The sequence below is a fragment of the Anabrus simplex genome, chromosome 1, assembly GCF_040414725.1.
Source record: "Anabrus simplex isolate iqAnaSimp1 chromosome 1, ASM4041472v1, whole genome shotgun sequence".
In the NCBI taxonomy this organism is placed as follows: domain Eukaryota; kingdom Metazoa; phylum Arthropoda; class Insecta; order Orthoptera; family Tettigoniidae; genus Anabrus; species Anabrus simplex.
In genome coordinates, this window is record NC_090265.1 from 506217066 (window position 1) to 506240145 (window position 23080).

The 23080-nt window shown below is 38.3% G+C and overlaps 1 protein-coding gene across 1 annotated transcript; it reads right to left on the minus strand.

Moving 5' to 3' along the window:
• Window positions 1-1640: 1640 nt before the first annotated feature.
• On the minus strand, window positions 1641-16019 carry LOC136868403 (endocuticle structural glycoprotein SgAbd-2). The gene is made up of 3 exons (XM_067144772.2): window positions 15976-16019; window positions 6244-6350; window positions 1641-3010 (listed from the first exon to the last, which is right to left on the minus strand). Exons 1-3 carry the CDS (start codon window positions 15982-15984, stop codon window positions 2755-2757), a joined length of 372 nt encoding a protein of 123 aa, XP_067000873.2. The 5' UTR covers window positions 15985-16019; the 3' UTR covers window positions 1641-2754.
• Between the last annotated feature and the right edge of the window lie 7061 nt (window positions 16020-23080).

Consider the following 23080-nt stretch of genomic DNA (forward strand, 5'->3'; position numbering starts at 1 on the left):
GGCCTAGGAACGGGATGAAGGCGGCCGTGATCTTAATTAAGGTACAACCCCAACATTTGCCTAGTGTGAAAATGGTAAACCATGGAAAACAATGTTCTGGGCTGCCGACAGTGGGGTTCGAATCCATTACCTCCCGGATGCAAGCTCAAAGCTGCACGCCCCTAACCGCACGGCCAACACGCCCGGTGTGTAATAAAGATGTTTAATTGCGCTATTCTGATGAATTTATACAGAAACAAGTGCACGTAGGTGTGATAATCTGAATCTATAATTTCGTCGCGATAGACAGCTCTTGATTCAATATCAATCAATACTGATCTGCATTTAGGGCAGTCGCCCGGGTGGCAGATTCCCTAGCTGTTGCTTTCCTAGCCTTTTCCGAAATGATTTCAAAGAAATTGGAAATTTATTGAACATCTCCCTTGGTAAGTTATTCCAATCCCTAACTTTCCTGATATTCTTATATCAGATTAGTCTCTGGAGCCATGAGCTAAATAGTCATTCTAATTTTTCGTGAAGAATAGTCTCCTATTCGGTTCCGAAATTCACTTTTGTAGAATTTGACGTAAATAATGCTCCAGTCCTCTGCATGTTATACAGTTACAGCATTAATGCCATCTAGCGAATATTAGCGGAATCAGGAGAGACAGAGTACACTTCAAGTAATAAAATAGTCAATATAATTTTACAGTAGATTAGCATCTACTCAACCCCACCATATACTCGACTGTGTCGGAACATGTCTTGTGATCGGTGTTACTGTGATGCCGTAAGTGTAACGTAATTATTCGAGATAGGATTAAGTAGATACCCCGGGGCCTGAACTCCTGGAGAGAAAACCACTCTCGATATAGCCACATCATTAATGGCTACACTTGCAATATTGTATGTGAATGTGAATGAGAAAACCAGTAGTTTAACGTCCCAGTAACACCTCGAAAGTTTTCAGCGACGTAAAGATGGGAAAGTAATAGGACTGAGAAGGTAGCGACCGTGGCCCAACATTTTCCTGGTGCGTAAATGGGAAACTACGGAAAACCATTTTAGAGCTCTCAACAGAGGAATTCGAACTCACCATCTCCAGAATACAAGCTCACAGCTAAGCGACTCCAACCGCACGGCCAACTCGTTCGGCCCATGTCTTCTAATAAAATCATAACCTTTAAGCCAATCACTCCAATAGATTTGGCATGAGAATTCCACAAACATAGGGACATTGTCGCTTTCCTTTCACCAAGATAGCGGAGTTTCTTACCCAGGCCAATACATGCGTTTTTCTTGTAATTTACATTTTGATAATTAATTTTTTTCTGTATGGTTTGAATTCCACGTAAAACTTGAGGTGTTGTGGCTATGCTCACCATATCAATAACCATGTAAAACTATTATCTCAAGTTTCCTGCAGATTGGTGTGACATATATTAGCCCCCAATTCGAAATTTACAGACAGAAATACATTTACATACCCATACAATATACTATAGAGTGTGAATTTTCAAACCAGTTGTTTACTATAAACATAACGAAAATCAAAAGTAACGTTTATAGGAGAAAATTATTTCCTTGAATTTCTTGGTGGAGCAGGTGTTGGGAATATTGGATAATGATATAAAGTAGTACATTTTGATATACCAGTTGAAACTGTTTTATTGCACGGTAAAAATATATAAATATAATACAATTACATAACAAAGTAGAAGGATTAGGTACAAGGTTTCACTGCAGCGGAATACATTCGTACTTAAGAAAAAGTGTTCGCTGATGAATTTAAATAGTTTTCATCCACTTAGTGGAAAATCAAGACTCATGCCTTTGAATAAAACAGACTCAAAGGATACAACCCGTTAATGTGGTTCTGTCAAGAACTAATTGCATGTTTCACGGTGTGATATTGCAAACGAGCATCAATCAGAATGAGAATAATACACTCGATTAATATAAAAGTATAAACAATATTACTATAAAAACAACAATCTCGGTCTACTACATATAATACTGTTTCGAAACCTTGAAGATTCTCGTATAATTCATATCTTTCTTCACATCAACATCTTAATAAGCTCAGGAATAGTATTCTATTGTGCGATGAGAGAAGGTCGCATTACTAATAATGCCAATTCATCATCTTACTCACAGAAGCAGCTGTCATCGCGAACAGTTAGAATTTCAGGAAGCTGCGACTTTGTACTAAATAATACGTTACCTTCTTTGTGCCTGTGACATTATGACATTCCAGGAGTGGAAACTCACAGGATTATATTGTGACATTTTAATGTTATCTGCATTTCTAGTGGTAAATGAGAGTAAAAAAACAGGGAGAGAACAACTTTGATGTCTTACGGAGATTTATAAAGTAAATACCATCATTAAGTGCTTCAAGACACTTTATGAAGGAAGTGGAGGATATGTAAAAATATATGTTATCCATCATCTTCCACGGCAATTTCGATTTTCCGTTTCCAATGCCACCTAGTAGCGAACCTGAGAACTTCAACTGGAAGGAAAGATATACCGAGAATTGCCGCCGAACGTACATAGAGTATTCTTTCATATTCCAGTATTTTGGATGTGGGAAGCCATCAACAGTACGTTTGGAAGGAGATGAATAAATAAATTCTTAACAAGTAAGTTAATTCTCAGAAGAATTTGTGAGCTGATGAAGATGGATGTCTCAAAGATATCGAGAAATGCAATAATCCTTGATTCGGCCGGTTCGTCATCTTGCAGTCTCATCAGACTTATGTGATGGACGATTTACTTGCGTTTTCCTTGAGCAGCGTTGAAGGCGAGGGACCTGGCGATGGCCTCAGGGATGGGTGGAGGGGTTGGGAGATGAGCTCCCTCAGCTCGGAAACCGTTCTCGTCAGCGATGTAAGTGACAGTGTAGACAACGCCATCAGGACCGGTGTAGGAGTATGATCCTTGGGCGACCTGAGCTTCAATGTCGGGGTAGCCAGCGTTCTTCAAGTATCCCTGCTCGTTGGCTATGATTCCATTGCCAGTCTCGTAACTGGAAAATAAATAAATAAATAAATAAATAAATAAATAAATAAATAAATAAATAAATAAATAAATAAGAAATATGTTCATAATCCTGATATCACGTCATTTAATATATTTAAACCTGATTAGAAATGCGACAAGTTGGTTTATAATTTTATATCGGACTAAAACTAATGTGATGTAGGTCGTAAAGAAACCTGAGATGATAGAATACGACATAAAGGGAATTGGAGTAAATAGACTTTTCAAATTTCCAATGGTGGGTATTCTTTCATAGTGATAGTAGAGAGAGAAGTAGAATCAATGCTAATACTGTGATTTCACAGTTACAGTCAACGGTACCATGTAAGAAGGGAGGATTTTTCCAGAAGAAACTATCCAGACGCCCCTCTTTTTATTTTTAATTTTTAGATGGAGTTTTGATGTGTGGTAGTAAAAACTAAGTGTATGCAGGATACTTTATTGAAACATAATTTACTTATTTTATTTTTGAATGAATTGTTTGTGTGTTCTTTGTCTTTGGCAGCCTCCAAGTGGAGGAAGACTTTGAAGAAAAAAAAAACTTCATAAGGAATCAAGTGTAAAAGAATAATTGCTAGTGTGTATTCACAACTAAGAAGAGTGATAACTGATCGATGTCGACACAGTCGTCTTACCAAGACAGCAGTAGCTAGGATTTTGTCCAATACGCATGGATTTAAGAAAGGGATTATATAAAATAACCGAAGGTCTGGTGATCATAGTATCAACAGTCAAACAGAACTATCAATTTGGTAACTGAAAGTGAAAGGATAAAGTTGAAATTTTGCGTATGGTCCGGTATCGGTGGTAAGATCGTGTGAGGCAAATAAAAAAGGGGTTTTATCTAGAATAAAAATCAACTTGGCCATAGAGGATAAGGGAAACCGAGTGAACCGAAAATGGTAAGATGCGGCTTTATAATTTACAAGGCAAGAAGAAGAAAAGGAACTGAGGTAACATCACTAGTTTCAAATATAGAATTATGGAGGTGAATAGTTCATTCACGAATGACTGCAGACTGAACGGATAAAGTTATATCAGTGCGTAATAAATGTGTATACGTAGTGTGTGAAAGTGAAATAAACTTCATGGTAACCAAACGTGATAGCGCGCGGCTGTGAGCCTACATCCGGGAGATCGTGGGTTCGAATCCCACTGTCGGCAGCCCTGAAGATGGTTTTCCGTGGTTTCCCATTTCCACACCAGGCAAATGCTGGGGCTGTACCTTAATTAAGGCCACGGCCGCTTCCTTCCAACTCCTAGGCCTTTCCTATCCCATCGTCGCCATCTGTGTCGGTGCGACGTAAAGCCCGTAGCAGAAGAAAAAAAAACGTGATAGGGCCACCGTACTGTGTCACACTTTTAAACACCTCATATCTCTTCGGCTGGCTGAGTTAACTAACTGCTATATAATCATTATGCCAGGGGGAGTAGCGCTGTTAACCTGACGTGTTAAATTGCATGATCAAGTCGCAGCATAATTGGTTGAGATTTGAGTGTAGTATGTGAGAGATACGTGTTAACAATGCATTGATTAGTACATGTTCTCGATTGAATTCGGATGTCTCTTAATGATTACATCCGTTTAACAGATGTTAATAAAGTCCCTTATTAGATGATGGATATACGCAATGAAAATGGGAGGGTAAAACTGGACGCGTATTAGGAGATTTGAATAAAAATGAGAACTGTAATACGGCACACATTCCTTAACGAGTCTTAGCTGAAATGAGCGTAATTCCTCAAATGCCTGTTTTAAATAGAGTTTAGCTTATTAGGTGCATTGCGTGATCCTTTTTATTTTAAAAAACTTTTGCCCCTACCATTACACTTCTTCAATTTTATTTTTCTAATATGCAAAATAATTCGTTAATTCAAACAGATATAAAGTGATGTCACGAGATCAGCTGAGAGGAAGGCAATAGTTAACATTCCAAAAACGTGTAAGTGGTAGTTGAACTTCATCATTCCAATTTCAGACATGCGCACATAATAACTAACCCGCCAATCAAAAGACATGTTATTCTCGGGAAACGTGTAACTCATTAAAACCCGTACACAAGCTGGTCATCACGGTGAGTAATGACATATCAGCTCACACGTTGGGTTAGTGACCTTGTCACTGCGTAAGAACGTAGTTAGAAAACTGACTACTTCGGGAGTCAATATATTTCCCGTTAATGAAATGCCGCTCGCTTGACGATGGTGAGAGCTGGTATACATACAATTTAAGCTCTGGTTTAATTTATTTATTTATACTTATCAAACTTCCCGGCTCCTTGGCTGAATGGTCAGCACACTGGCCTTAGGTTAAGAGGGTCCCGAGTTCGATTCTCCGCCTACCGTGGATTTTAACTGCGTATGTTTAATTGCTCTGACTCGGCAAATAGGTGTATGTGTTTGTCTTAACACACGTTCCTCCATCTGTATACAACACACTACGCTATCAACCGCCACAGAAACAGACAGTAGTGAATACATCCCTCCATATAAGGTTGCCGTCAGGAAGGGCAGCCGGTCGTAATATCTACATCAAGTATCGAACCCAATAAATGAGGAAACATGTCATAAAGAAGAATATGTATATTTTTCTAACACAGTAGTTTCAGGGAGTTACACTTGAGTCCTAGTGTGAAGATTGATATCCTGAAGAAGATTTATGACAGATTTACTGCCATATTGAAACTATATCAGGGCTGGAATGGAACCTACTTTTATAGTTGAAGAGAACCTTATCCAATCACTCACTCTCAACAGACCTGTGCAGCAAAAATTGTTTCGGAGATCCGAGTTTCGAATCCAGGTTTATTTAGATAGCGGCCGTATATTTGGTATTCTCTTGCAGGTCTTCCCCTCTCCCCCTTTCACCAACAGAATCTCCATGTACATTGCTTGGGATGTACCCTAAGTTAATAATATAAAAAAATTCCGTTCATTTAGGGAACGTAATTGCTGAGATTATCTGTTCCAGAAGTGCAATTGACTATAGTATGTTAGCCTGGGAATTAAGGATATCAAACCTCTTTCGACTTAACGATAATAATTATTATTTATTCTTCCCTGTGGTTCTAAATTTATACGCAGTTCGAACAGGACGAATATCTAGTGATTGGTTTTGCCAACTGAGAATTTGCATGCGTGAGTATATTTCACCCACTTTCCTCTGGTAAATACAACCTTACTTTCTGACATCTGCCGTGGAAGAGACAGTATACTCACTTGTAGCGGTAGGAACCATCGAAGTTGTGCTCGTTGTTGTAAGCGATGATAGGGACGTACTGCTGCGCTGCTACAACGCTGACGAGGACAGCCAAAGCGATTACGAACTGAAACAAAACATCACCATTAGTATAAACACGTATTTTTAAAACTGAGCGCAGTGTATGCCGACTTAGTAACCTGTTGAATTTACTTTGTTACTGAAAGTCAGTAATCTAATGGTCCAATTGAAGTAAAAAGATGCAGCACTTTTCGGACATCCAGTGCCAGAAGCCATTCTGGGTGTCACTTTTGTTCAGATCTTTCTCAACTCACCTCAGATAATAATGAAATGATTCAAGGAAGCAAAGGTCCAAGTTACACTGCTTACAATTAAAAGACGTTGGTATTCCGGTATAGAAAGCCAAAATTCAGCTGAGGATATTTCTTTGGCCACAGAGTCTTCCAAGGCATCTACCTGGACAGTAGTCATCCTTTACTTCTATGTACCTCGAGTTAAATCTGGCTTTTGAACGTTGGTCGAATACTGCAGGCTGCAGTTAAACTCAGTATATTCACGAGACACCATCCATAACTGTTTCAATTCCTTACATGTAGCAGAAAGGAAATCTCTGAAAAGTACTGCTTCCTCCCATTGCTTCCCCACAGCATAAGGAGTTAGATTTCGTTTAGGAGTTTTCATGTGGTAGTTGGTAATGCCATCTACCTATGCTGAATGTTAGAAATGACGGAAATATTCCATTAATTTCAGTCGATGACAGAGTTAGTTACCACGTGAAGCATGGAGAAAATATCACCCAATTTATGATATTAGATTATGAAAGCAAATATACTTCTAGGTGAGGGTTCGTGGGTCTTATCCTTGGCATTCAGCACTATAACCTTCTTCTAGTAATATGGGGTAAGATTGATATTATTTGCCCTTCGCAAAAGTGCAATTAATTCTGCGGGTCCCTCATTTAAGTTTAACGAATTGGAACACGTTTCTGGTTGAGAAGTAGCGTGGAAAGGGGAGCAAAACTGAGGGACTCCGTAGCTGCCTCAACCCAGCTGTATCTAGATAAGGGAAAATGTTTATAAAGAAGCATACAGGATTAATAATCAATTGATTTCTTATATTACATTTTATCACTTTGAACTGGTCAAGGAATCGATAAGTGATGACAATATTAATGCAGCATTTAAACAAAAGGTTTCCTTTATATTGTTGTGAGCAAAGAAATCTCCACACCTACCTCTACCTATGAGAACAAGTAAAGGTCGAACAAATTGTGCTTGGGAATTATGAATGACTGCATTGTGTCACTAATGTATATTGTCATACGTTGCGATAAGCACTATAGAAAAGGAATTAAGTGAAGGCCGGAGTCTGGGAAAGATTATTCCAGACTCCTAGGAAACACGAACAATGGTTTCTGGGATTGTAATTCGAAGGTCACTGCATGGTTCGTGAGAAGACACACGCGACAGTTATTTCATATGTTATGCATGTGAATATACATACACTCTCCCTTTCAACAGCCACTGCAATACGCTTTGTCTTCGCCGTCGTAATTAGCAAGTTATTTATATAAGTCGTGCAAGAATGACCACACAACTGCTGATTAACAAGTCACACGAGTACCGTTTCATCATTAACACACAACCTCATTCTGCTCAAGGAAAATGCAACCTGATGATGTTTTCCACTTCCTCATAAATCCTCGTCTCAGAAGCTCACAGTCTGTGGAACCTGTGTAGCAGTCATTGGGCTGTTAGTTAAGATTTCTTGCATTAGGCTCCTCTTTTGACGTAAATATGCCTTAGAGCTGAGGGCCATTCGAACATTGTGCAATGAGATAGTGTCATGTAACAAAATTTGTGACGGAAGTGTAACCTAGCAATCGTGCAGGCTGTGATGTAAAGTATGAATGAATGGATGGTCAGACAATGTTACCTAGCAACCGTGTGTGACTGGCGGTCATCTGAAATTAACAAACCGTTGATGGAAGGTCATGACCGAGAGACATATTTACGAACATTTGATTTTCCCATAAGGAAATGAAATTTGACACCATATTTTTCAACTTCCCTATCAGAACTTTTGTGGTCATATCTTCTCCTCTTCAGTATTTAACTGAATTGGGGCCATCGAGCGAGTTCGCTACATGGTACGGATCGTATAGCTGTATCAGAGCACATGTACCTCATTCTCTATCCAGAAAAGATTAAGGTGGGCAGTAATGAAATAAAGCAATGTGAAATTCCCTGACTCAGGCGAAAAATAGATGTCATGACATAAGTCTCCGAAGTTATTTTGAGTAACATAGTTGAAATACTGAACCGTACGTTGAGTTTTCATTTACTGGTATGCATTACAAAGGAATCAAAACATCTTATTCCACCTGGGATTTCTTAAAAGGTAGAAATAATCGTTATTTAACCTACTGTTTAATTTAAATCATACTGAAAACAATTCCCAATAACTGAATAAAAACCAATTACAATAAAAATATGTTTTAAAAGATTTGTATGAAGTCAAAAGCTCTGAAAAATCTCGGTGAGTCTCTTGCCAGGTATACTTGTTACATAAGGAGTCTTCCGGAAATAGCGATTCACGTCATATGATGATTGAGTTACTACATTACAGAATAACAAATTGTTGCTAGCTTATATTACCGTGTTTTAAATGGCAGATGAAACTGCAATGCTATTTGTCACGTTGAGATTCCAGTATGTGGGTTGGTGACAAGAAACTGGTATGCTATTTGGAATCTAAGGAAATGCTGTATACAAAGGAAAGTAAAAGCTGATGTCAGGTAGCTGTAGTTGTCTGGGAGAGGCAGGTCTAGAGAGGAAGATATCACGCGGGAACCGCAACGAAAATCCAATTTTTAATTTCACAGGTTGAAGAAAATTGTCCATAAGATCTCCAAAATGCCACATCTTCACTTAAATAAATGAATTATGTAAATACAATGGCTATGTCTTGGTACAGAAGAAATAGAGCAGTCATCTCCGTGCTGGCTGTGAATGCCCAAGAGGAATGGGAGATAAAATCTTCCACTGTTCTTAGAGTTGAAGCTTCTGCAGTCTATTAAACTATTATTACGTTCTTCATTCGAGTTGGACATGATGATTTTCTGTGAACAATATTTACAAATGACAGATATTTCGAATACAATATAGGATTCTTTATCAAGCAGTGATATACTCCTACTCCAGCTGAGATAAATTTCCCCAGGATATTGACGACAAATGTCAGTTAGTAATCTCAGCACTATTGCTCGTTATCTGACGAGCCTTTTCTTCATGAGATGGTATACTCATTTCTGTTGTAGACTGGGTGAACCCCTGGGTCATATATCTCTGCAAAGGATAGCAGTCTCGTTTCTAAAATCTTTCGACCCCTCCACGTTATCCCCTAGTTTTTGAACTAAGCAGACAGATACTGAAGAAATTGGAAGAATAATGTTTTGATTTATCTTGTCCCTTTTTATATACATTGCCCTCTTTATATCTCTTCGTTTTGATCTGATTTCGTCTTTGATCTTTTAGCGTCTTTTCCATTTATTGAAATAATAATGTTATTTGTTTTACGTAACTATACCTACCGTGCTTTTACGGTTTTTGGAGACGCCAGGATGCCAGAATTTTGTCCTGTGGGAGTTCTTTTACGTGTCAGTAAATGTACCGATACAAGCGAGGTTGGCGTATTCGAGCATCTTAAAACCACCGGACTGACCAAGGATCGAACTCACCAAGTTAACCCAGAAAGCCAGCGCTCTACAATTTGAGCCACTCACCCTGGCATTTATAAACGCCAGGATATAAAATGACAAAGTGAATTTCTTAGTGTAAACCTTACTTCCTTCAAATAGATTCCTTGAATTACAGATTACTATTTTGTGAAGCATTTACCATAACGGCGTATTGATGAGAAATACTCCACCATCGATATGTCCATTTCCCCTTTTAGGAACACAGAAATGTACATTTTGAGATATTATTTTAATAGCGATGAGGCTTATCTGTTTACTTCCCACCCTTATGATCGAGGTTCGAATACCGGTGGAAGCTGAATAGAAATTGACGCCTGATAAATCACGTGATGTCTGTTGTAGTTATGGCCTCAAACCTCATATCCATACCCATTAACTATATTATTAATATTGCTATTTTTAAAATTAAGAACGGACATCTTTAGTAAAACTAGAACACGTTTGGGAGAAAATCATGACCAGAAACTCGATTTATATCTCTAGAAAATACAATATGAATCACATAACCTCTTTTATATGCTATTAAGAAGGGAATCGAATTATAATATTTGATCATTTCCATTGTATTTAAATTCTCTTATCCTTAATAATAATTGGCAGAATCATGAGTAATAACGATAATATATTCATTTTGGGATGTTGTTGTTCACAGAAATGATGTGCGGTTGTTTGAAGGCGCTGAATGTCGAAGCTACAGGTCACATGTAAAACAGTGATACAAGACTATTCCAGCTTTAAGAGTAAGTACGCGATGAATGTGTCATTTTGTAAGAGAACTTGAAGGCAGGAAGTTTGAAAACTGAAGTGATGCACATAAGAAATATCAGTGAGGACGAAGAAGGCAACAGCAGTGTTGTTCCCCATTTCATAGACCAATGTACAGTGCTGAGGGAATATCCACGTAAGAGGTTAACCGGAAAAAATGTTTGAGTTTGACCCTTAAAATTACGATACAAATGTCGTAAATTTAACAACGCATTCTTGAAATGGTTGATGGGTAATTAAATTATCAGATCCTTATCAAGAGGAGATGACTGTAAGATAGCTGAAAGCGCTTTGTATTTAAATCTCTTGTCTCAATGAATTCTTGACGTAATTGTGGAGCAATTACATCTAAATGAAGAAGGATCTTACGTAAGAAGAGAGATACGATCCCAGACTGATGTGTTGAAGTAATTCTACCCACCCACAACTGGGAACTGATATTTATGTTAATTTTATAGTAACGAAAGGTTAAACTGAGGATCAGTAGCAGATCATGGGTGCTGAGAAGGGAAAGTTCTTATTGACGAAACCTAATAAAGAAGATGTGTATTCTGTAGCTGACCTTTAACTCGAAATGAAAGTCACGATTGTTATAGGCCTTGAAGTTCACACAGGTCGATCCATTTGCACCACTTATAAATGAGCTTTATGAACCGGGAACGTTGAAACAATGCCGGAAAAGGAAATATGGGTGAATGTTTTGTGGGGTGAATAATGTTTCTTTTTCCTGTTGATCTTTTTTTCTCACCGGGCGAGTTGGCCGTGCGGTTAGGGGCGCGCAACTGTAAGCTTGCATCCGGGAGGTAGTGGGTTCGAACTCCACTGTCGGCGGCCCTGAAGATGGTTTTCCGTGGTTTCCCATTTTCATACCAGGCAAATGCTGGGGCTGTACCTTAATTAAGGCCACGGACGCTTCCTTCCACTTCTAGCCCTTTCCTTTCCCAGCGTCGCCATAAGACCTATCTGTGTCGGTGCGACGTAAAGCAACTAGCAAAAAAATCTGATGGATAATTTTAGCTCAACCTAACCGCAAAGAATTTCACCAGCACCTAGATTTTTAAACAGGGGTTTTAAATGTTACATGTAATAGAGAACATGAATGTTTTGAAACAAGAATACACATTAATTTCTAATTTCCTTTTTTTTCGTATCATGTAAATGTAAATCTACATCTAGCCTTCGAAATCCCTTAAAGGCAATGACCTCCTGTTAAGCAGGGCTTCGCTCGGATAAACTCGTTAGATGAGCAGTCGTAAAGTGTGTGTGAACGCATCATGTGGTGCACTTTTCTTGCCTGTTAGTATCATATTGATCCACAATGTATTTAACATTGAACGGCGTGAACACTGATCGCTGTGAAAGGATGCTGAATTCATTCCTGAGGAAAGATTCTCTTCCTGTGAAGAATTTCAGTTCATCCTAATTTTAAAAATATTTGCTGAGAACTGGATTTTAAAATTTGCTCGAAATTTATAGATACGGTGCCAAAAACAGACCATTATCCGTAACATGTAAAAATCAAATTGATGGATTCCTCATTGCCTGCATTGTGTTCACCTTCATCTTTACATTTTTACATTGTCAAAATTTGAACAAAGTTGTAAAGTTGACCAGAAGTTAATTCTGTTACTGATTCGTATTTAGTAGCTTAGGAATTTTATATGATTTCGACGAACTACTTGTAGTAGCTGTGATACTGTGTGTAACCTTAATCATTTGAAGTTCAGAATTGAAATTAGTAAATACCAAATTAATTTCCTGGAGTGTGAATGAAAAAAACCTGGGAAGGTATCACAACCGTGTTAACCATTGCCGGTCCAGAGAGCTGTTTTAATCTAGAAATCATATACGTGTAGAAGTTTATCAGAGCGTCAATACGAGAACTGGGTATTATATATATATGGAATAATAAAGAGAAGGGTATCTAAGATAGTAAAAACACGCTTGAAGCACCCTAAAGTATATGGGTTTAATTTCCCGTCATAAAGCCAATGTATTTTTCATTTGAAATGCATTAAATGGCGAAGTTAAATGTCTTAACCTGCTCCATTTCGAATCTCTACCATTCTGAGTATAATCTCTCTCCTAGTTTTCCACACTTATTACATTAAAGTATTGGGCTTGCGTGTGTAAATCTTTACAATCTCGAGGTCCTTTTTACAATTCATACCCAAATGTATGTAATAAAACTTACTCATATTTACTGGTGATGATGGCTATGTTATCCTAACCTTGTAAATAAGCACAGAAATAAAAATAATAAATAACAACGAAAATTTATCCTGGGGCCTGGTATTCGAGTGACATCGTCGCTGTCTTATCACTAACGTGGTAGTCGTTCGAATCCTGGCCAATGCATGTGGAATTTTTGAAATGAAAAGTCACGTCCCTGTAGTTAGGGTTTCGGGTAAAACTGTAGGTCTCTTGGCTCAGATCACGATATTTACAGTCGTGTCAAGCGACAAACTTGCTTTAGACAGTTCATCCTTCATCCCTGGCTGCGAAAATTAAACTTATTAGTGTTTTGGAAACCAGTCATTGACGTTATTGGTAGACTTGAGACATTCTCTTGACGGAATGTTTTTAAACTTGCATTATAATGAAAGCCCCGTGGAGAAAAGGTATCCCCACCTGAGCATCTTATGTCTGCTTCTGAAGGTCTATAATTATCGGATTTCTCTTAACCTAACTGTGCTGCAAACCTTGAGCATTCCTGATGCTATAATGACAGACATTAGTAAAGCGTATCATACGTGACTCTAGTAATTTCTACACTGAGTAGTTGAACTTTACCAAAAACACTGATGATGGTACGATTAGAACGTGCTCTCGAATGTGGTAAAAATATCTGTGTTGCCAAGTCCATCTGTCACGTTATTCTCATGTTATTCATAAAATGCACAGTATTTCCTATGTATGACCATAACACCTATTCAGACGCAGAGAATTTCCAGGATTTTCACATTTTTAGATGAAATATTTCTAGTTTCAAGTTCAAACGGTAAGACAGTTTTATTTAACACTACCTCCCTCATAATTTCTACTGGTAGGCAAACCAACACGCGGAGTGTACATTTTTTCCTAGATGTGTATTTAATTCCTTGTAGGAGACCATTTATTGTCATTGTATATTACGAGTGTATTTTTACGACCAGAATGAACGTAATTAAATTTGTCCTGATCCGTGGCCTCCCGTTCAGTATCTAGGCTTTCGGATATAGGAGTATCGGGGAGATCGATTCCTGGCTAGGTCGCAGTTCTATATACACGACATATGCCGTCCACCTTCGTCGGAGATTCTGATTTATAAGGCTATAACATTATAATAATAGCCATATGAAATTAATTTATTGTTTAAATCATATTTTTTTTCAAATGCTTTCGAATGGTTGTATGTTCTGCCATTAGATAGATAGAAACTGACCGAAAGGGCCAGAATTGCGTTAGACTCGACAAGTTTCTAGTTCCTGTAACAGTCAATATGTGCATTCAAATACTCAGTACCCTTTTATCTTCTGAGGCTTCCGTGTATGCTATGTTTTGCGGGTCTGCGGACATTGCAGGCTGATGCCGCCTCCAGATTTAGTACCGGGACGCAAGCTGTACAGCGCAGACGACTGTGGATAAGTTGTGTAGGATAGAGCACGTCACACCTTCGGCGATCTCTCAGCAAGTGAATGAATGACGTTGTGAAGGGAGTTACGAACAACTTTCCTGAGTCGTGCTCCTGATGTTAGTACTAGCGACCCGCCGTAAAATTCTTCAGCAAGCCAGTATGAGTCTGTGGAAGGGATTTGTACCGGGCGAGCTGGCCGTGCGCTTAGGGGCTAACAGCTGTGAGCTTGCATCCGGGAGATAGTGGGTTCGAACCCCACTGTCGGCAGCCCTGAAAGATGGTTCTCCGAGGTCTCCCATTTCCACACCAGGCAAATGCTGGGGCTGTACCTTAATTAAGGCTATGTCCGGTTCCTTCCCACTCTTAGGCCGATCCTCTCCCATCGTCGCCGTAAGACCTATCTCTGTCGATGCGACGTAAAGCAAATTGTACAAAAAAAAAATTAAAAAAGTGTAAACAACTTGTTTCCGGGTTATTTACACTATTCTTTTACTTCTCAAATTATGCATGTTTAAATGAGAATAGTACACGTTAGCCATAGTTGCATATGCTCACTCCTCTTTTGTTTTTTAAAACGACATTTCACAATCATATGAGAAACTTTGGTATTATTCGTGAAAGTATTTTAAAGATTCACAACACTTGAAGCAAAATCAAAACTTTCTAAAAATGTAAAAATTTAAAAAAAATAAAAATAAAAATATTTGACCGATTAATAAGATACATGAACACTGATAATCAGGTAATATTAATAAATTATAATAGATTATAGAAATTTTTGAGGGAGGTGTAACCTCAAATTCTCAAACGATGAGACTATTAGCAGTTATACCGCATGCCACACTTTGGTATTAGTCGTGAAAAGATTCACAGCCACTGAAGCATTATCTAACTTTCAAAATGTTTCAAAAATGTACAATTTATAAACCGAGTGATTTGGCTGCGAAGTTCAGGTCGTGTAGTAGTTACGTTATATTCGGAAGACAGTGTGTTCGAATACAACTGTCGGCAGCCCTGAAGATGGTTTCCCGTGGTTTCCTATTTTCACACCAGCCTTAAGTGAGACCACGGTAGCTTTTTACCTGTCCTAGTCCTGTCCTCTCCCATTGTAGCCATAAGAACTCTCTGAGTCGGTGCAACGGAAAAACAACATCGAAATACGATCGAAGAGGAGAGATAAAGACTTTTGTAATAAGGTAACATCTGGACATTAAAATAAATTATAGAATTGAGAAAGGGAACTTTAACCCTATATTTTCAATTATCATGCGAATATTTATTTGTACATTTGGTCCCAAATAAACTATCTATAATGATTTAGAAAATATCTATAGCTTATCCTGTATATTGGTTCTTTTAGTCTTCTGACCAACTACCTCAGTATCATAGATATTCCCTCAGTACCTATTCTATATTTGTAATATGAGATACTTGAAATAAAAGTATTAATAATATGATATAGTTTGAAAAAGAACTATGAATATTTTATAATTTCCCTGTTGGAAAATATTTTCAAAAGTAATTTAGTTTTTAACTTGACCATTTAAGTAATGTAATACGATTATGAGAGAATTCAGTGCAAACAGTTACCATGTTCATGTTGAGGGTTGTTGGTGGCTGAGATGCTGGTTCGGCTGAAAGCACTGGATGTGATACTCTGCTCCAGGATGGCAACGTATTTATATCGCTTGAGCCGGCGGGTGAGGACGCGGGGAGGGGGGAAGAGCGGGCCCTCTTGTACCTTATGAGAAAGTGTCGTAACCTCATAATGTAACTAACATACTCTCCACGTCTCTCATCGTGAGATCACCTTCGATTCGCCTTTTTCTGAATGACGATCAACTGCTAATTTAAGCTTCTATAATCGATTAAAATAGTGCATACTTGAACACAACCGTGTCAACACTGAAGATTGTTGGCTACAATAATTACTTTGATTCTCCTTCAAATTTTATGTTGCTGGCCTTTCATGGGTAAATATATTAATGGTGACTGCTCGTGCGCCCAAGGAAGATACAATTAGCTAAATAATACCCGGGATTGTTTCCTTCTGCATAACACTTGCTACATACAACGAAAAACGTTGGCATGATGGAAACTCCAAGTGAGTGCGTAATAACCTCAGCAAAAATTACCCTATGTTTTACGTTTGATATTTCCATGTTCACTGAAGATGTAGGAAATCTTGCCACCATTGCTGTGTCCATATTCTAATGATTTTTTCCCCTCAAAAACCGTCACATCTCCGCTTTTCCTTTAACTATTATCGATGACGTTATTAAAGTTTTATAATCATATCACATTGTTTTCAAAGGTACAGTAGAATAAATAGGCCTACATAGCCGTCAGATGAAGCTGAAGAAACTCACGTGTGCGTGTTTTGGCAGTCTGCGAAGTGATTTATTCAAATGGGTCCCCGTGACTCTCGAATGAAGCATGCTTGAGGATATTCATTTTTCTCGAAAAGTATGTGATGCTGATCTTTCGAAATGACCCCGAATGTGCGATCTGCGCGTTCATGCAGATGTGGGCCTACATATGACGAATTATGATGATGAAGATGGCGCACACACCCAGTCCCCGAGCCATCGTAATTAACCAATAAAGGTTAAAATCCCCGACCTGGCCGTGAATCGAACATGAGACCATCTGGACCAAAGGCCAGCACGCAAACCATTTGACCATGGGGCCGGAAAATGTAAATTCGTGTCCTCATCCCGAGGGGTTCAGCTCTTTTCAGGCACAACCCCGATGGAGTGGAGCTGCATGTACCATTTCAACCATATACCAACTCTCCTGCTATTCTTAAATTTATGGCAGTACTGAAAATCGAACCCGGGCCGACGAGGATGACAGCTAATAACAGTAACCGTTACGCTACGGAGGAGCACATATCAGCGGGTATTAACACTCTACAGATGTACTGGAAGTTCAGTTATGAGTCCTCGGTAACATTAATGAAAGTTGAGATAGACTTTTGATGTGATGAGTTTGAGTTATTAAAAGTGAATATTTTAACTGACTCACTGTGGATAAGATTAAGTTGATCGTTTAAGGGGAAGGTTAAGAAAATTATTATCTAAATGTTTTTAACTACTCATTCCTATCGTCGTATTTATCGTGAGATAAACGGAGCACTTAGAGAGTGCTAGCCAAACTACTCTATAACATTAATTATATTTAATTGATTATTAATCATTAACAATGAAATCATTTAACCCAGAGAAGTGGCAACAGGTGTCAACAGCCAATATCTACAGTACATACGGGAGGCGAGTGGGCTCGAACCCCACCTTCGGCTGTCCTGAGAATGGTTTTGTGTGGTTTCGCACTGTCACTTCCAGACAAATGCCGGAATATTTTTATTCATAGATTACAGCCATTTCCTTATATATCCTTACCGAATGTCATTCTCCGTCATTCATGTTATCTTCATTAATTCCTCAACTGAGGTTGCCGTCAGGAAGGGAATCCTGTCATAAAACATGCCATATAATTTCTTCTCACGTCATCCCCGAACGCGTATGAAGAAAATGAGACTAAAGGGTTGGCATACATGTATCATTACCAATTTAAAGAGTATTTATTAGTTATGTAAGACCAAAAACGGAAGTTCCATTGTATTAGTGACATTCCCTTAATCGTATGATATACAATTTGTACCACATAGATTCATTTATCTATTATTACTTCAAATGGGGAAATTTGTTATATTATCTTTGCCCTTACTTTTCTACCTTAAGTCCTCACTTCGTCTATCATAGTAAAGATAGCCGAGTGACACTGCCATTTGGTCGTACATGTTTGATTTCTGTACTTAAAATTTCTCTTGAACTTTGGCTTTTACAGCTTGAGTTCTGAGATCTGCTAAGTTCCCAGCTAAGTCAGCTAATAACAGCAAATGCGAAGCTGTGTCAAATCCTCATCATGTGCCAATCGCAATAAATTAGGAAACGGTCGAGAAGGAAGATGAAGCAGAAGAAGTAGAAGAAGATATAGAGATTTATGTAGCCCTCGAAGTACGTAAGCTAGGTAAATTTGAGCAGCCATATTAAGTGAAGATTTTTCTCAAATTACTCCACGTTAATCGAAATAGGTAGGTAAAATAAATAAATAAATAAATAAATAAATAAATTTGAGCCGTTGTGCGGAAAGAGACCTAAAGTCGGATTCTTCATTTTTGAGATTTCTGGAGTTCGGAAATTGGCATAAGATAATGAGCATTTTGAAAAAAGAGTTCGTAATCCTAGCTGCAATACTTCAGAAGATATTAATTATTGACTGTTGTTATTCAGATAACTGTATTTCTTAGAAAAACAGAATTGTAGTTTTAATTCATTTTCTCATCAATTGTACAAAATTTTCGTGACATTGGGTGTCGAAGACGCGAACTGCTGCATAACTAACTTTGTTAAACAGACCCATAGGCAGCACAAGAAGTTAAAACATAGAAATACAATTTTTACACCCCTGACACTTTTGTTTAGCTCTACTGTAAAATTTCCTTTGCCGATTTTTATTCCCTTTCCGCACAACGGATCACAATTAAATGTATATATAAAAACCGATAATTCCCTTCCGATAATTTCTCACCGGGCTACTCATTCCTAAACCGACAATTAGAATCCTACACAATCCTTCACAGATAATATACAGCACATTCCACGTATGGTGACGCACCTTAACTCTTCTGGAGGGCCTACTTAAAAGAAGAGTTACCTCCCACACTCTCCACTGGACGGCGGTTTGGCTTCTCTTATCTGTAATGGAGAGAGGAAAACAGTCGTCTAGGACATTATTTCGTCACCTATGGAAGAATGAAATAGGTCTGAACAATGCTGTGTAACTCACATTTCTGGGTGCAGCATATTGTGCAACAGTCAAACTGAGTCGGATAGCAGAAACGAAACATCGAAATGACCCACAGTTAGAAACTAATACTAGTTTAGCGTCAAAGAATGGTCAAAATTCGTAGAAATACATAGATTCGGACAGAAAAGAGCGAACATTGTCCAATATAGAAACACAGATTATGATGTGGTGATAAAATTGTTGCAGTACTTGTTAAACAACGTTTTAGTACCACATTCTAGCAGTCAAAAATACCAATCATCTCTGATCCCATAACCTTTTGCACATTTGGCTAAATCGATTCCTGCTCAATTCAGTGCTATTTGAAGCTGCTGAAGTGCACCACCCTCCTCTTATTATTAGATTTTCCATCACGTAAAAGAATACTTGCAGGGCAAAATTCCGGCACATCGACGTCTCCGGGGACATAAAAACAATAACGTTGTTGCATGAACGCAGCCAATTGCGGCGACTATTTAACTCATGGCTCCCGTGACCACTCCTGAATATCAGGAACTTCAACCAATCAAGAGATGTCTATCGCCACAGTGGTAACGTATCATCACACGTATATGCGCGTGTTTCTATGTAAGTTCATCAGAATACCGTACTTTGCTTTAATATCGTGCTTCATTTGCCTTCAATAATACATGTACATAACTCTTATTCTGATGAGAGAATATTTTTAGACTGTAGCCCAAAGAGTATAAATACAAAAATAGAACAATATATACCTATGCTGAAAGTTGTATTTCCTGTATAGGTTACAAAACCTATGTCTTTTTTTACAAGTTGCTTTACGACGCACCGACATACATAGTTCTCATGGCGACGATGGGATAAGATAGTGTTAGGAGTGGGAAGGAATCGACCGTGGCCTTAATTATGTTACACTTGCCTGTTGTAAAAATGGGAAACCACGGGAAACGGAAAGCCAACAGTGGGGTTGGAACACACTGTCTCTCAAATACACGCTCACATACAACCGCACGGCCAACTCTCAAAGTACCTATGTATTTGATTTCTTTTATATTTATACACTTTCATTATCATTTTTTATTTTTGTAGTTATTCGCTGAATAGTCAAAATAAATACAATTCTACTCCAGATTCTCTCTGGTTAAATTCTGGAGCTCTGATTATATTACTACAGATGATAATTGCTTGTTGGGACAGAGACGAGTTTTATGAAACCCCGATAGAATAGGATTCAGTTTTAATTCTTCCTCCTTCAAGCAATCGTAAATATCAATTGTCTCAGCCTGGATTCGATCCCGTAACCTTTAGCACAGTGGGTGCGTTCGCTTCTGGCTCAATCGAATGGTATTTGAAAGTGATGAAATTCTCCAGTCTCGCATCGAAAGATTTACCGTCATATAAATGAACTCATACGGGACAATATCTCGGCACCTCGGATACTGCAAAGGTAGTTAGTGGGAAGTAAAACCAATAACATTAGTACAAGAACCCAACTAGTAGCAGGGGACAAACCGAGATTATTCTTACCAAATCCCAGCAGAACAGGTTTCAGAAGTAAGTGCCTAATTTCTTCATGAATCTTCATGTATTTGGAAAATTCGTGCTGGTAACAGTTTCCGTAGTAACCTTTATGGTATTCAAAAGGTTATCTTCCTGTGACTAACTTAGAAGCAGGAGATGACAGTCCTGTAGTCTCGCCCCTTTGTACAACACTTTCACAACTTACCGGCAGTTGGCTCCAAAATTCAGGTAATGGCCCATTCACGAAGGTAGTGCTTTATTAAGCGATGCAAGAAACACGGCTCGCACTCTCAACTCATTGTTCTCATTCTTTTCAGTCCTTCCTTCAAGCGTGAAAAGAAGAAAGGAAGAATCATGTAACCGACATGTAACTTAACACCAACATTGATTTGTTAATTCCTCGTTTTTATCTTTGTTTTGTGATCATGTTTAGAGGCCAGTTTATATACATATATATATAGAAAATTAGTGGTTTATTTTTAAGTCTGGAAGATTAGAAATCATACTTTTAACGTTATATTTCTTCAGAAGCGTTGTCAATGATATAATATATCGAGTTGGCCGACAAAAAACCTCATTCATCAAATTTGCCTATGCCTATGATTATCCAATGCTAGGAGTATGGATTAGAATAACCATTGATCAGGCATTAATACATTTAATAATAATAATAATAATAATAATATTAATAATAATAGCATGGGACCAAGCTAATCGCCTTGTGGAACCACTGATTTACACAGTAAGTATGTTTTATCTGCGAAACATCCAGAAGAGACTATGAAGAGACTTCCTTCGATCAACACATATAATATGGAGTTTTTAATATTTGCCGTGAACTTTTGTGATATCAAGGATCAAAGTAATTGTATGTTTTTTTTTTTTGCTTTACGTCGCACCGACACAGATAGGTCTTATGGCGACGATGGGACATGGAAGGGCTAGGAGTGGGAAAGAAGCGGCCGTGGCCTTAATTAAGGTACAGCCCTAGCATTTGCCTGGTGTAAAAATGGGAAACCACGGAAAACCATTTTCAGGGCTGCCGACAGTGGGGTTCGAACCTACTGTATGTATGTTGTATGTTGGGTATTCAGCCCGAAGGCTGGTTGGATCCTCAACAGGTTCACCATTAGCTGTCTTAGATGGCCTAGGTGTCACTGAAGAGGCGTACTAGGGAAATGAGGAGTGAGGTAGTTTCCCATTGCTTTCCTCACTGAGCCAGAAGTTGCTATTGCACATCAGTCTGCCAAGCCCACTGAAATGCATGCACCAACCGACCCTATGAGTGACATTTTCACACCATTCAGAGCAGGGACTGGCTGCATAAGGAATGGCATTACTAGCGTCACTCATACCTCAGCCACTTTCATATTGTCAAAGCCAAGGATAAGACTGAGACAGGTCAATGAAAGTAACAATTTTATTCTAGCCCATACCAGAAGACATAGCGCACTGTAAACACTACATCTTGCCAGCAAAGGCATTCGAACCTACTATCTCCCGAATACTGGATACTGGCCGCACTTAAGCGACTGCAGCTATCGAGCTCGGTAGTAATTGTATGGTAGTTATAAATCTATATATTATATGATAAATTCTTTGTGCTATTTTCAGGGCTCAAGATGATTTACCAGCTGTGCTAGAAGCACGAAATCTTACTTCTGTCTTAATTCAAATGTTTTGAGCCTCTCTCTCTCTCTGGTCTACCAAATTAATATCCGATATGTATGTGTGTGTAATAGAGAAAGTGAAATGTAATTTACCACAATTCTGACCTTCGAGGAGCATCAAAAGAGTAAATCTTCTGCCAGTGTGCTCGTACGTTTAGTCATACACCGGTGAATGACGTATGGGCCAATATAATTATCTTGAAATTCAGGAGTTACTGTCTGTCTCCAGTCACGCCAACGATAAATGAACTCATTACATTTTCCGTCTGAGTGGCTCAGATGGTAGAACGCTTGAACCCACAGTTAGTAGGTTCGATCCCGGTTTAGTTCGGCAGTGTTGAAAGTGCTCAAATACGACAGAGGTAAAGTAACTCCTATGTGATAAAGTTTCGTCACCTCAGCGCCTTCGAAAACCGTAAGAGTAGTTCGTGGGACGTTGTATTATTATTATTATTATTATTATTATTATTATTATTATTATTATTATTATTTTTATTATTATTATTATTATTATCATTATTATTATCCTTATTATTATTATTATTATTATTATTATTATTATTATTATTATTATTATTATTATTATTAGAAGGAAGAAGTTTCAAAGACTAAGTAACCACGACATCACCCTGAAGTAATGCGAGAGCGGTTCCGGGATGACGATACGCATCGTG

What these genes read in the sequence shown, in the direction of transcription:
- LOC136868403 (XM_067144772.2), bottom strand. An exon ending in GATGGTTCCTACCGCTACAA is followed by an intron (nt 3,011 to 6,243) that starts GTGAGTATACTG and finishes TTTATTTTCCAG; the next exon opens with TTACGAGACTGGCAATGGAA.